Source organism: Triticum aestivum, chromosome 3D (assembly GCF_018294505.1).
Source record: "Triticum aestivum cultivar Chinese Spring chromosome 3D, IWGSC CS RefSeq v2.1, whole genome shotgun sequence".
NCBI classification, from domain to species: domain Eukaryota; kingdom Viridiplantae; phylum Streptophyta; class Magnoliopsida; order Poales; family Poaceae; genus Triticum; species Triticum aestivum.
In genome coordinates this window covers 525,397,251-525,411,961 of record NC_057802.1, presented here as the reverse complement: position 1 = coordinate 525,411,961, position 14,711 = coordinate 525,397,251, and the positions used below count along the sequence as shown (strand labels likewise).

The following is a 14,711-nucleotide window of genomic DNA, read 5'->3' as shown; positions in this document are numbered from 1 at the left end:
AAGCATCTCTACACGACCATAGTGCTCTGCAAGCCAAAAAAATGATGGAGCCCATATTATCTCGCAGAATCATCCCTGCACCTGCACTAGAACTTGATACAAAGGAGCCGTCCGTATTTAGTTTAACCCAATCAGGTACTGGAGGGACCCAAGCTAATTCTTTCTCTGGCGCGGCAACACTAGGTTGTCTGGCGGCTCGGTCGAGCGTAATGATCGACTTTCCTTTCACTGGATCTGCATGTGGGTTCAGCTTAATGCACAACAACTCTTTTCTGTATCTCTGAAGAAAACTGATTGACACTTGCATGGGCGGCGCTGGTTTGTAGTGAACTACTTAATTCATTACGAACGTACCAGGTCCTTTCCCCCACCTGATGTGTATCCCTCACTCGCCATCTCCCAGCAGTCCATCCGTCCGAGAGCCGGTGCTCGAACAATCGGAGACTCACGGCGGCGGAAGACCGCCGGTCGGTGGACAGACCCCGAGAAATTTAGGGTACATATATATGTAACCCTAGTTATTATTTTTTTTAGCGATGCGCACAAGTTATCAGTGCGTGGGCCTACCACGTCCGCTCCACGCCACGCAAAGCCCAAGATATTTAGCCCGGCCCGTCGACGCGCGGCGAGTTGCGTGAGGGATTTGTGCTCCTCGGACCCGCAGTCGGCAGACTATTCTCCAATTTCTGATAGTCGGCCACGAAAACCTAGCCCCCGTCCCGTCCCGTCCCCACACGCACCACCATCAAAAGCGCACCCACCGCCCGCAAGCGCAAACGCACGCCTCCACCCGCCCGCCGCCTCGTGCCCGACAGATCCACTCCTCCAAATCTACCCTCCCCGAGCGTCCCCGGCGTCCTCCCTCCACCAGCGCCCCCCCGCCGATCTCCGGCCGGCCCAATCCCCCCCGCGGCCGCCATGAATCCCTACGCCGACAACCGCTACGCCGACCCCTCCTCCTACCGCGACAGGCGCAGGTACGTTCCCCCCTTGCCCAACCCTAGCTCCCGTGTTCCTCGATCTGATCTGATACGAGCTCGCTCGCGTGGTTGATTCCTCCGTGCAGCGACCTGGCCGCGGCCCCTATACTCGCCCCTCCGGTCCCCGTGGCCCCCGCCCAGAACCCCTACGCCGCCCCGTACACGCCCATGGCCGCCCCCGTCGGTGGCTTCGGCCAGGGCGGCGGAGGCTACGGCGGTGGCATGGGATACGGCGGTAGAGGCAGAGGCGGCGGCGGCGGCGGCGGTGGACCAGGTGGCTTCCGTGGCGGCGGTGGCAGAGGCGGCAGCAACGGGAGGGACGGGCTCGACTCGCTCTCCCTGCCCAAGGCGGACTTCCGGGGCCTTATACCGTTCGAGAAGAGCTTCTACGTGGAGTGCCCCGCCGTGCAGGCTATGTCGGACACGGAGGTGGCGCAGTACCGTCAGCTCCGGGATATCACCGTGGAAGGCCGGGAGGTGCCCAAGCCTATCCGCTTCTTCCATGAAGCTAACTTTCCAGGTATGCAGTGCTAATTCGAAGCATACCTTTATTCTAGCTGCGAGCTGATTAAGCTGGGAGTGCTGCAGCATGCATTGTATGAAGATGAACATGATGTGTGCCCTTTTCACTATGTTTGAACAGATTACTGCATGCAAGCAATTGCTAATTATGTGCCCTTTTAACTATGTCTGAACAGATTACTGCATGCAAGCAATTGCTAAGTCCGGATTTGTGGAGCCAACGCCTATCCAAGCTCAGGGATGGCCGATGGCCTTGAAGGGCAGGGATGTGATTGGTATTGCAGAAACTGGATCCGGGAAAACACTATCTTACATACTACCTGGTTTGGTTCATGTTGGTGCACAGCCTCGACTAGGTATGTTCCTGTTGTTGCATTATGTATGTTATAAATTGTTGATAGATTTGATCCATCTTATTAATTAATGAGTGCAATGGATGTAGAACAAGGTGATGGCCCGATTGTCTTGATCCTTGCCCCAACAAGAGAACTGGCTGTCCAAATACAGGCAGAAGCTACAAAATTTGGATCATACTCGAGAACTAGAAGCACATGTATCTACGGTGGAGCACCTAAGGGACCACAAATACGTGACCTAAGGAGAGGTATTTAGTACTTCTACATACTTCTTTTTGAGAATAATGATTTCAAAGCTAACTCTGTTGCCTGTGATCTCTATTCCTAGGAGTTGAAATTGTCATTGCAACACCAGGCCGGTTGATCGATATGCTGGAAGCTGGTCACACAAACCTACGCCGGGTTACATACCTTGTCCTGGATGAGGCAGACCGTATGCTCGATATGGGTTTTGAACCTCAGATTCGAAAAATATTGGCACAAGTATGTACTTCCAGAACTGACTACGAAATCTTATGATTTAGTCCTGTTTCCATGTTTCTTATGGTATTGCATGCTTCTGCTGTTGATAGATCCGTCCGGACAGGCAAACCTTGTACTGGAGTGCCACGTGGCCGAGAGAAGTTGAAACGCTGGCTAGACAATTTCTACAAAACCCTTACAAGGTGCGCATGGTTTCCGCTGTGTCATTACTTACATTCCTTTTGTGACCTTTAATTCAGAAGGCACAGATACGTCCAAATCTGGCGTGTGCACGTCTAAAATGCTGGTGGCATGGGGCACATAGGCTGATAGATCTGTCCAGACAGGCAAACCTTGTACTGGAGTGCCACGTGAAGTTGAAATGTTGGCTAGACAATTTTGTTCATCCAGCCATTAACATTTTACATGTAATCCTATGCTATGCTATGCAGGTAATGATAGGAACAGCTGAACTTAAAGCTAACCATTCCATACAGCAAATTGTTGAAGTTATCTCGGATCATGAAAAATATCCCAGGTATGTACTACTCACATCCTATCTAGTGGTACACTAAGTCAAAATTCAGTCTAATAATTACAGAACTGACAGTATGTGTTTTGTTTCCACTTCTTTCCTCACAGGCTAAGTAAACTTTTATCTGATCTGATGGATGGGAGCCGAATCTTGATATTTTTTCAAACAAAGAAGGAATGTGATAAGGTCACTCGGCAACTTAGAATGGACGGATGGCCAGCATTATCTATACATGGCGATAAAGCTCAGTCTGAAAGGGACTATGTTCTGGCAGAGTTTAAAAATGGGAAGAGTCCTATAATGGCTGCCACAGATGTAGCGGCACGTGGTCTTGGTATGGTGACTTGTTTGAATATTAGGATTATGTTATAGTTCCAAGTGCTCAGGGATGATAAGTCGGAGGGCTGTTCAGCTGCTTTTGGTTGAGTGAACTGAACTTGTGGGTTGGTGGTGTATGCGAGGTGCTATCAAGTCAGAGGTAGATCATCTTTTCCCTCCGTTTGCCTCACTTGAGCGTAAGCAATTGGCAGTGTTACCAGGGACTTCAGTTTCCATCTATCATGGTGACCAAGTTGTCTACGATTTAGAGACCTGTTAGACTTGTGGGCTTTGCATTTGAGGGAGATCCTTAACTTAGTTTTAAAAAGGGCGCCTATTATTTGATTTTTTAGCAGCTTCGCTTGAGCACCTATTATTTAATATGCATCGTAATAGTTTTCTAACTATCCCTGGAAGACATCTTCTGTAAGCATTGCTAATTATTTGTTGCTGTCTTCTTCGGTAAGTACCATCCTTTACATACCTTATTATAAAGTACCATCTTGGTTAACTGGTAGTAGTACATGTTTTGCATCTTAACATCTTCCATTGCATTGATTCCTGAGATAATGTTGCTAATAATTCTGCATGAACATATACTATGCCTAGTTATGCATAGGGCACTCCTAATGCATCATATCTTAAGTTATATTACATCCGTACCAAAATATAAGACATTTTTAAAGGCTAAACTACCCTACAAAAACGTACATTTTGATATGGAGCTTGTATCATCATATACATTAAATATGTGTTTAGATACAACTTCCCTGATGGTTTTTATCTTAGTGTTGTATCTAGAAGTGCTCTCATTTAATATGTTTTGTTAGACAAAAAGTATTAGTTGCCCTGGTTTCAGTGAAATGAGCTATATCTAGAGTAAGACAAGTTAAAACTCTCTCCATGGAGCACTGTGACTGCCCTTATTGGTGTAAAGCAATAAAAGCGCTCACACAGTGTGACTTGCATAGGTAATTAAGATAATTTGTTCATTCTTATAGAACTGTAAGGATCTCCCTGCCCCCTACACTTATTACCTGCTTAATAAGTGCCTCGTCTGTTGGTATCACTGCCAATTGGTATAAAGATGGTTTGTAGTATTGTCATTGAAATCCTCAAGTTGACCTCTGATGAAGCACCTAAGCATTGCGGCCTTTGTTGGATTGGTGTGGATGACAGATTTGTTCTGGTTCACACGGATATATGTTGGTGTTGGTACATTATATTGGATATAAAAGTCACCCTTTGTAAAAAAAGGCTTGAGTTTAAGCACCATCAATTCCACATCCAGCAGTGATTGATACCCAGTTCAGTTCTGCAGCCCCTTCGACTTGTGTTAGCTGTAGATGTTGAAAGTGAAGCCTTGTGCAGTGTTCTTTGGATCTTGTCTAAGCCATGTGCTACCTTTCTGTGGAGATCGACAATGTTGATGCCCAGTGTGGTCCGCAGTGGTATTCAGGAATCAGGACTACACATTTATCTTGTTTGTATACTGATGATGGTCTTGTTGACTTTGCAGATGTGAAGGATATTAAGTGCGTGATTAATTTTGATTTCCCGACAACTATCGAGGATTATATTCACAGGATAGGCCGAACTGGCCGTGCTGGTGCTACCGGGATGGCATTTACGTTCTTCACACATTCCAATGCAAAATATTCAAGGAATCTCGTTAAGATCTTGCGCGAAGCTGGGCAGGTTGTGAATCCAGCGCTAGAAGCTATGTCCAAGTCCTCTGGTTCTATGGGAGGAGGTACTAACCCAAATGTTTTCAGGAAAATGCTGCGTAGTGTCCCTATTTTGATTCTCTTTTGCTAATTTCTTCTTTGTCTTGTATCCAGGAGGCAATTTCCGGTCAAGAGGCCGAGGTGGGTTTGGTGGTGGGTATGGTGGTAACCGTTCTGGATCAAATTCCATTCCAGTACGTAGAAGATACTAAGAAACGAAAATGAAGATCCATTTTGATGCTGGAAAAGACGGAACGATGAAGTTTTATCTGTATACATTAGGCATTAAATTAAATGCATTTTTGGGGAATTTCTTTGAAATCCTGCTACTGTTAGAGATCAAAACAAAAGTCATTCTTAATATTTTTGTACCGGAGCTCATATGAAAGAATCTCATGTATCAGCGACCTTGGAGATTACAGTAGTTCTATCGAAACAGTGAACTAAGCATGTATTTTTTGTGCTCATATGTTTTGTTGCTTCTGCATCTCTCTATACTGGAGGCCTTCTCTTATTTCCCCATGTTAGGGCATCTCCAACAGCGTGTTGCTTTTCCTCACTCTGTCCCCCTTTGCCTAGGCCAACGTCGTTGTTGTACCACCCGCCCAGGCCTTTGAACATCTGGCACTCCGCTGTCCGCTCCCTGTGGACGTCCGCAGGACACGAGTTTGTCCCAATGGGCAAATTGTTGACAGTTTATGCCTTACTTTAAAGCAAACACCATGCATTCGGACGACGAGTACTTCTACACCAACTTCATGGATTCGTCTTCGTCAGATAAGGAATATGAGGATGAAACGACGATGATGCGGGCGGTCCTTGCAGATATGGAGCATGCAGAGGAGCATTCTCTAAATTTCAAGAATCAATCAAGGTACATCGATTCTTAAGGATGGCGCATGGCAAGTGACGAAATGCTTTGGTGATTTAAAAAAAATAAGCACAATTTCAAGTATCAATCAAGGTGCATCGATTCTTAAGGATGGCACCCAGGGCGTGACAAGCGAGGGAATTTAAAATAAGCATAGTTCTAGAGATTCTCAAGTAGGTCAACCTTTTGAACTGCTCGCTGAATCCATGAGCTGGGCAAGAAACAACCTGGTGAACTGAAACATCTTAGTAGCTAGAGGAAAAGAAAGGATAATGTTGCTCTTTAGAAAACGCGTATAGTGGCCTTCGTCGATGGGACAAACGCTCCAGTGTATGCGTTACAAGGCAACTAGTCGGAATAGGGCAAGGGGGCATTTGATGCTGGTGGACGACTATTTTGCCCCCGACGTCATACTAGCTGTCGCCGACGCTTTGATACATCTCAAACATATCTGTAACTTTTGATTGTTTCATTATGTGTAAATATCATCTTGGCATAGTTTTAACATCAATTACTATTATTTTCTAGACTAAACTATTAACTCAGTGTCAAATGTTGTTTTGTGTGTGTTTTTGGACTTACAGGAAAATCAATTTTACGAAGCTCCAAAAATCATGAAAAATTTTCAGAAAGAGTTTTGAGTCGGGAAGCTTATAGGGATCCTGGGTCCCACCAGAGGGGAGCCTTGTGGGCCCCATGTGGGCAGAGCATGCAGCTAGGGAGGTGGTCACGTGGCCCCCCCCCCCGAGACTCGATTCCACCATCTCTTTACGCCTATATTTTTTTCACTCCGAAAACCCTAACCATTGAGGAGTTTCTCTGTTTCCACCGCCACACCTCTCTATTCCTCGGAGATCTAATCTTGAGGCCCTTTCCGGTACTCCGCCGAAGGGGAAAATCATTGCGATGACCATCTCCATCAATTTGAAGGTCACCATGATCGTCCGTGAGTAGTTTCCTTTGGATTATTGATCCTTAGGTAGATGGTTTCTCTTCTTTGCTTCTCAATACAAAGATCACATGAGCTGCCCTATATGATTGTGATCAATCTGATGTAATCTGTTCGTGTGTTTGTTGCAATATGATGAATTATCACTATGATCATATCTATCCATGGATTCTTCTGAGATCAATTTGCTTTCTTTGCTGCATAATTCTTATCATATATGCTCTTTGATATGTGTTGTCTTTCTTTGACCAAGTTTGATGAGTGCTCTCCAAAAGGGAGTTGTGTATGATAGTTGGGTAGAATCTTGCAAGGAATCTACCACAGTGACATAAACTGGAAAATGGTTGTATTGTGTTGTTGTCACTAGGGATAAAAAGATGATTGCATAGTTGTCCTTTGAATGCAGGGTGATGATAATATAGCATCTACTTTATGTCATCACACTTAATATAATACTCTGTTTTATTATTTAATACTTAAAGATGCATGCTGGATAACGATCTTGGGTGGAGTATTAGTTATAGATGCAGTTGGATAACGGATGCTCATATGTAGTTATGCCATGTATAATCAGAGTCATAAAAAATGCAATTTAATCGATGCACAATTGTAATTTATTCAACACACTACGCTATCTTTTGGACAGAAACCACTAGTGAACCTATGGTACCCGGTACATTCCTCTTCCTTTTTCTTCCAATCTCGGTCAAAGCTCTTTTACAATTCTTGATTTTACTTTTTTTTACAATCAATCTTCCATAACACTTGCATTTAATCATTTTAACAAGCAAAACTAGTGAGACTGACAATCTCGCTAGTTTCATTGGGGCCAATGCAGTTTTGTATTTATGTGTGCATGTACTTATCATTGGTTACTTAGTAAACTCTAACTGGTTCTATAAACCTTAAGGTCAACCATTTTGAGGAAACATTGTTGCTTGCTACAAACCCTTACACTTGAGGCCCAACACCTTCCTAGTTAAGAGGAAGCTCACCTTCGGATCGGAAAAAAGTTTTGATCACCTCTACAATGGTGTACGGGCCTATGATGAATACTTCATCTTGAATAAGGACGCCATTGGAAGAATTGCATTGTCTGGTTACCAGAAGTGCATGGCTGCATTGAGGATGCTTGCCTATGGCACGACCATAGATTAGTGGGACGAGTACCTCCGGATGTCTGGAAGCACATATGGAGTTTCCATGGTTTGGTTTGCTACCGCGGTGGTCAAGGTGTTTGGACTGCAGTAACCGAGAGAACTAACTATCGCAGACACCAAAAGACTCACAATACCCTGGAAGCAAGAGGGTGGCCAGGTATGCTCCGACCCCTTGATTGCATACATTGGAGAGGGAAGAACTGCCCATATGCTCTACAAGAGCGATATCAGGGCCATGTTAAGAAGCCCACCATCATTTTTGAATCAGTCACATCACAAGACCTTTGTATTTGGCATGCTTTCTTTGGCAATGCCCGGGTCTCACAATGACATTAACATGCTGCAGTGGTCACCATTGTTTGCTAGGTTGACTAAAGGAAAAGCTCCTCCATGCAACTATACTATCAATGGTCAGGACTGCAACATGTGCTAGTATCTACTCCCCCCGCCCCATAATACAAGAGGTTTTTGCAAGCTATATTAGCTTGCAAAAACATCTTATATTATAGGACAGAGGGAGTAGTTGATAGTATCTATTCTTCGTGGGCGACCTTTGTCAAGATCATCTCTGAGCCTGTTGGTCAGAAAAGAGCTCACTTTTTCCAAAGACAAGAATGAGCTAGAAATGATGTGGAGAGGGCATTTGGAGTGCTCCAAGCTCGTTTTGCAGTTGTTTGAGGACCTGCAAAAAATATGAGATGAGTAGATGACAACTTGTGTATGATTGTGGAGGATGAGGATGAAGGAGCTGGTGGAGGTCTGGAATTAGAGAACATGAGATCCTATCCAACTTCCAACTCAGAAATTTGAGGAGTTTGTGCAAATGCATCAACAAATTCGGCATCGAGAAACTCATGAGGAGCTTAAGAATGATCTGTTTAAACATCTGTGTGATTAATGGGGACAACTAGAACATAAGCTGAATTCAATTTTGATTATTTTTATTTTAAAACTTGATGTTTGGATTGTATTCCCTCCTTTTCTAAATATAAGATGCAAAAACATCTTATATTTGGGAACGTAGGTAATAATATTTGATGTTAAACTAGTGTTGCATTTGAGTATTCTGAATACTCAAAGAATTATACTCATCTATAGTTATTTTGAGTGCTGCGGACTTTAGAAAAGAGAAAAGAGGGACAAACGGACAGGGTTGGATGCACGGCTTTCGTAGAGGATGCTTCCGCGGACGGATATCTGATTTTGGGACGCCGTTGGAGATGCCCTTCGCAATTCAACAGTGCTATCAGGGTTTATCATGAGTTCATGACCATGCATGTCAGTTAACTTGGGGACTATTCTGTACCATATCCTACGTTCGACGGAGCGCATCTTTCTGCCCGTCCTAACGTAGTGCAGGGCGAGACGCAAGTATATATTCCCACTTGCAAGAGATAAGTTTATTCTTACATGACTGGCGACCACTCTTGAAGGTGACCTACAAGACATGAGCATGGAGACATTTCTGTTGGCAGCTCTCGTTGCTAATCACCAGGTTATTTTCCGTTCTTCTACGAAAAACTGAATTTCGACTAACAAATTCTCTTACGAGTTGGAGAAACTAACGCTAAACTAACTAAGAGATGGGAAATGTTTAGTTGATCATGATAGACCGATGCTTGCCACTGCAAGCTACAGAGATGTAAATGGCAAATAAATGCCCCCCGTAAGTCCCGTTTATTTTATGAAAACGGTTTTTCCTAGCTGGAGCTACACGGTACCCCCTATCTCAACCTTCCATTCGTGCCCATGTTTCATGGAGATATGTGCAATGTAAACATGCCTTGTCAGTAGTTAACAGCGCAGGAACAGTGCGCCGCCCCATCCAGTCCAGACGCACATGGTGCGTTGTGTAAAAAAAGGGGCCTATCCCCTAGGTGAGTACAATAGTAATTTTTATGATAGGCTGGTCTACTGTATACGCATCTCTCTCCCTTCACGCTAGTATGTCTGACATAGGGATGGCACCCGCAGGGTTTGGGTACGGGTAGAGCCACTCCATACCCTTACCCGTCGCCTCAAATCTTGCCCATCACCCGTACCCATACCCGTCGACGGGTACAACTTTTTCCCATACCCATCACCCGTCAGGGTAAATGGGTGCCCGCGGGTAAAATTACCCAGATTTGCAACACATCAATTTGAGCATTACATAGTCATAAACAACAACTTAAAATAATAATTTATAAACATCAACACATCATGACAGCAACACATGAATACATGACATTATCTATGGACAACAAATATATTCCTACTCTAAGATCAGCGCTCATAATCATAAAATAGTAAATAAAATTGAAACTCACCTAGCCGAAATAACCTTGTTCTTGTTCTTGTGTTTGGTAGCAGCAGCAGCAGATGGACCATTGCTAAGCAAGCTAGGGTGTCGCTGCTTCATGGACAACTTGGACATAGAGTTGCAACGATGTTGCGCCTTGGACCCCAGAGCAGGAGGAGGGAGACCTTGATGTCAGCCGGGGAGTTGGCGTCCACCTCGGAAGACAGGAAAGGGGTGGTGGTGCGAGGCATGGCTGGAGGCGCCGGCGGAAGTGGGCAGCGGCGAGAAGATGAGATCGATTTGCTGGGCGCTGGCTGCTACGAGCGTGCGAGGTAATTTTAGACGTGAATCACGCTGATATAGCCATATAAGGAACGAGGCAATTCTGGACATTAATCACCTTTTATGAGATAAGGACATTAATCACCTAGATATGTACACGTATGGGATGGCTTGTGGGTCCAATGGCTTTGTTGTGGGCCAGTTGCAGGATTTATGTAAAAAACGTTTAGTATATGGATACATAATATTTAAGGCCTATTTAAAAACTCATATTACATGCGGGTACATGGGTACACGAGTATGGGTTGTACTAAACCATACCTGTACCCACTATACCCGATGGGTCTTAAATTTTCCTATTTATGTATCCAAGGGTATTTTTGTGACCCATACCCTTGTCCTAATAAGGTTTTTACCCGTCGGGTACGCGGGTAATGGGTACCCATTGCCATCTCTAGTCTGACATGCATGCAGTGATCCTCTCTCTTAAAAATTCTCCAATAGAGAGAGGCTGCCGCATGCAAGATTTAAATAAAAAAAAGAGCTGCGTTGTGCATGCATAGTTGATAGAGAGATAGAAGAAAAGAAGTTGATTTGCGGAAAAAGAAGAAGTTGATAGAGCGAGAAAGAAGTTGCATCCAGAGTTGAGAGGGAGACACTGTCACACAACATCTTCTGTCACTGTTCACAACCCCTCTCTCTTCTTCTTTTTTCCTCTCACACAGTCACGTAGCACCTCTCTCTCTTCCTATTCTCTCTCACAAACAGCACCTCGCTCCCTTTGAATCTCATATCTGACAGCATCTCTCTAGGAAAAAAGGAGCACTCTCTGCTCACTCTTCTCCAGATTGGTCAAAGGCGTGCAGGCGGTGGGATGGAGGAGAAAATGTGTACAGTGGTTTGGCCCATGCGTGTCGATTAAAAAAACAGAACAGTGCATCCTGCAGCTTCCCCACAGCTCGCCTCTCCTGCTAATTACTCTGCACATGTCAGAAGGACAGCTTGTGTAGCACATATCACGACGTGAGCGGACGGTATGGATAGTGGGTCATGTGGAGCTCGGCCTAGGCAGAAACTTTCCGTTATTTTATTTTTTTGCGGGTAAGTCCCGTTTATTAGCTTTAGCTACCTCGATTGTTTTTTTTAATTATTGAATTGTTAAACCATCAACGGGTTTAAACGGGATCCGATTTACGTCCCTAAAGTTACTAGATCGATCAGAAGCAACATGACCAAGATCGGAGAGGCAACGGAGCTACTGCTAAAGTAGCTCTCTTTGCGAGCAAACAGCAGATCAGTGTGAGTAGACTCCAAAGAAAAAAGCAGATCTTTCTGCAAAAAAGAAAAAGAAAAAAGCAGATCAGTGTGAGCCGTTAATTAGTTCTTTTTCCCAATGTCCAACTGAGTAAAAAGGGCACCAAAGCAGCCAAGGTATCGATCCTCCCGGCCAAAAATTCTTAGAGGATGCTAGAAAAAGGTGAAGGAAGAAGGCAGAAAGCAGTGTGCACATGTGTCTTTCACGAGGAAATTCCCTGCACACTCTTGCACGGAACCACACTATAAAAGCGCACCTCATCCCACAACATCCTGCACACAACTGGTCCTACAACGCGCGAACACACACAAACCCAAGCACATAGTAACATCACAGATCGGCATGGCGCACTTCCAGGAGGTGGACTACTGCTCGGAGGAGGTGAGGGCGGTGGGCAACCCGGCCCGCCGCGGCTGCGGCGGCGTGCAGGAGCACATCGTCAGGGAGACGTTCGTGCAGGAGTTCGACACCGCCGGCCGCCGCCACGGCCACCACGGCCGCGGCTCCGGCCACTTCGAGGTGCGCGAGAGCAGGCTCGAGGAGGACGTCAACACCCGCACCGGCGAGTTCCACGAGCGCAAGGAGAACTTCGTCGTCAGGGCCGATGACTGAGCTTACACGTAACGGAGCACACTACCATGTGTGTATATGTCAGCAGCATATGTATGTGTGATGTTGCGCACAGTCGTATAGCGTATGCATGCGTGCGTGCTTGGCGGCCATCAGCCCCTATCGCGCGCGCGTGCAGCGCTTAAATAAGCGCTCTAATCGTGAACCAGAATAAAGCTTCTCGTGATTATTATTCCAGTCTCTTGTGTGTTAGAACCTGTCAATGATGGCAACAAATCACAAGGGGCTGATACCGAGCTAGTATAACCGTTAGCAACATGATGATTCTCAAAAATGAAGGGAACACCGGCCATAGGAGTCGGCCATAGCCATCAGCTACGACGTCTACAGATTTCACAAGCGGATGAACCATCTCAGTCTGGAGGTTTAGGTATTGCTGATGCTGACCTTCAGGATGTCAATATGTGCCTACCAGGGCCCTGGATCAAAATAATTATTCAATAGAATCAATCATGTTAATTTGGTTTCCCATCAAGAACTGCTCTGGTGTAATAAAACTTCTCCTCCTTGTATTCGAGAAAAAAAAACTTCTTCTTTTCATTCTATCAGTAGTTGGTGTACTGAAATGCAGACTTGGACCAGCGCAAGGAGCCTATGAATTTTCGGTACTACCATTAATCTGAACATGTTTCTTAACTATTCTGGCATCATCACCATTTTCTGTTTTGTGGATGTATTAACTGTTCATCTCTATCATATACTCCCTCTGTTCCTAAATATAAGTCTTTGTAGAAATTTCACTATGGACCACATATACGGATGTATGTAGATGCATTTTAGAGTGTAGATTCAGTCATTTTGCTCCGTATGTAGTTTATAGTGGAATCTCTACAAAGACTTATATTTTGAAACGGAGGGAGTACGTAGTAGAAACCAGTGCAAATAGGCAACCGGGAGAGCAGGTACTTGTACTGAAATTGGTTTGCTATACATTTTCATTTCACTTCTTACCCTGATGGACAATATATACACATCCTATCCAGGGTGCCACCTAATTCTGCAAACAATAATTTTCCATGTTCTACCGCAGGCCCGCAGCTTCAATAAGAGAAGCTCAAAAGAATACACAGATGCATTTGCAAATATGGAGAGCATAAAAGACTCAGTATTTATAACTTTCAAACATGAGTTCAAGCCTGAACAAATCGCTAACCCACTGTCTGGCTGAGTATGTGCTTCAAAAGGAATCGATATGTCGCCCCATGCTTAATATGTGCTTGTCCTTGAACGTGCAGGATATGAAAATAAAGAATGTGTTTGAAGTTTGATGTACCACCCTACTCCTACGCCTCGTCGAAGAAGAGCTCGACGACCCCCTTGCTGAAGCCGCTGCCGCGTGGTCGTTGGCGGTCATGGTGCTGCGAGACTCGTCTGGGCAAGTTATCACTTCGTGTCGCCATCTATTGCACGCTCTTGCGCCATTGAGGCCAAGGTTATTGCATGTCTGGACGGCGTTGCGCTCTCACTGGAATGAAGGGAGGCGCCTTGTGGTTTTACTGGCCCTTTGTGCTGCTGATTGTACTGAACCAGGGGAACTGGAAAACCAAATTGATGCCTGAAGGTGCAAAACCAAACTGAACCTACTTGATCAATGAAATTCTCCATTCACCAAAAACAAAATTCTAATGACCACACTAGTATAAGTTTGCCATTAAGAAAGAGCCGTGCATCATTCTTCCGTTCAACCAGTCTGTTACCCTCTAATTTCATTTGTTGACGGATGTGGACCGAGGTGGCGATCGATAGGGTGAGTATGTACCATGATTTTCTCTTGGGCTTACAATAGAACAAAGACACGACTATTTCTTTCTTGATGAACTAGATCCAAAACAGAAAATCACACATCGACCATAACTGAAGTACAAGAATCATGCCCAGAAGGGATGCTGAGTAAGGCTGTGTCAACAGCCTGCGACGTGCCGGGGAAGGAGTCGTGTCGTTCATTTTCTAGGAGCCCATCCTGTTTAAAAAGTGTTGTACTCCCTCTTTCTTTTTACTCTGCGTATAAGATTTGGTCAAAGTGAAACTGCACGAAGTTTGACCAAATTTATATAAAAAATATGAACATCTACAATACTAAAACTATATAGTATGAACATACGTTTCATGATGCATCTGATAATATTGATTTCACATTATGAATGTTTATATTTTTAATATAAAGTTAGTCAAACTCTACAAAGCTTGACTTTGACCAAACCTTATATGCGGACTAAAAAGAAACGGAGGGAGTACATGCAAGGTTCCTACCATCATCCCAAGAATCTCACTAGAAAAAAAAATACCATCGCAACAATCAACGACAGAAAAATACGATTCCTTG

The 14,711-nt window shown here is 44.6% G+C and overlaps 2 protein-coding genes across 3 annotated transcripts; both read left to right on the top strand.

Annotated features, from left to right (window-relative positions):
• Positions 1-707: 707 nt before the first annotated feature.
• On the top strand, positions 708-5,367 carry LOC123080220 (DEAD-box ATP-dependent RNA helicase 30). Of its 2 annotated transcripts, none has more exons than XR_006438261.1 (10): positions 708-977; positions 1,067-1,500; positions 1,679-1,858; positions 1,945-2,106; positions 2,187-2,341; positions 2,431-2,523; positions 2,773-2,858; positions 2,963-3,333; positions 4,693-4,926; positions 5,015-5,143. XR_006438261.1 is itself a non-coding variant. In XM_044503119.1 (10 exons), exons 1-10 carry the CDS (start codon positions 919-921, stop codon positions 5,110-5,112), a joined length of 1,728 nt encoding a protein of 575 aa, XP_044359054.1. In that variant the 5' UTR covers positions 708-918; the 3' UTR covers positions 5,113-5,367. The 2 variants fall into 2 exon arrangements, 1 of the variants encoding a protein (XP_044359054.1); XM_044503119.1 differs by having other exon boundaries at positions 2,963-3,189; positions 5,015-5,367.
• A 6,660-nt stretch (positions 5,368-12,027) lies between these two features.
• LOC123080219 (uncharacterized) lies at positions 12,028-12,565 on the top strand. The gene has a single exon (XM_044503118.1). It carries the CDS (start codon positions 12,101-12,103, stop codon positions 12,368-12,370), a length of 270 nt encoding a protein of 89 aa, XP_044359053.1. The 5' UTR covers positions 12,028-12,100; the 3' UTR covers positions 12,371-12,565.
• The last annotated feature ends 2,146 nt before the right edge of the window (positions 12,566-14,711 follow it).

Coding starts and splice junctions, on each gene's coding strand:
- LOC123080220 (XM_044503119.1), top strand. CDS start 919: ATGAATCCCTACGCCGACAACCGCTACGCCGACCCCTCCTCCTACCGC. Junction 1,859..1,944: donor TGGTGCACAGCCTCGACTAG/GTATGTTCCTGT, acceptor CAATGGATGTAG/AACAAGGTGATGGCCCGATT. Junction 2,859..2,962: donor GATCATGAAAAATATCCCAG/GTATGTACTACT, acceptor CTTTCCTCACAG/GCTAAGTAAACTTTTATCTG.
- LOC123080219 (XM_044503118.1), top strand. CDS start 12,101: ATGGCGCACTTCCAGGAGGTGGACTACTGCTCGGAGGAGGTGAGGGCG.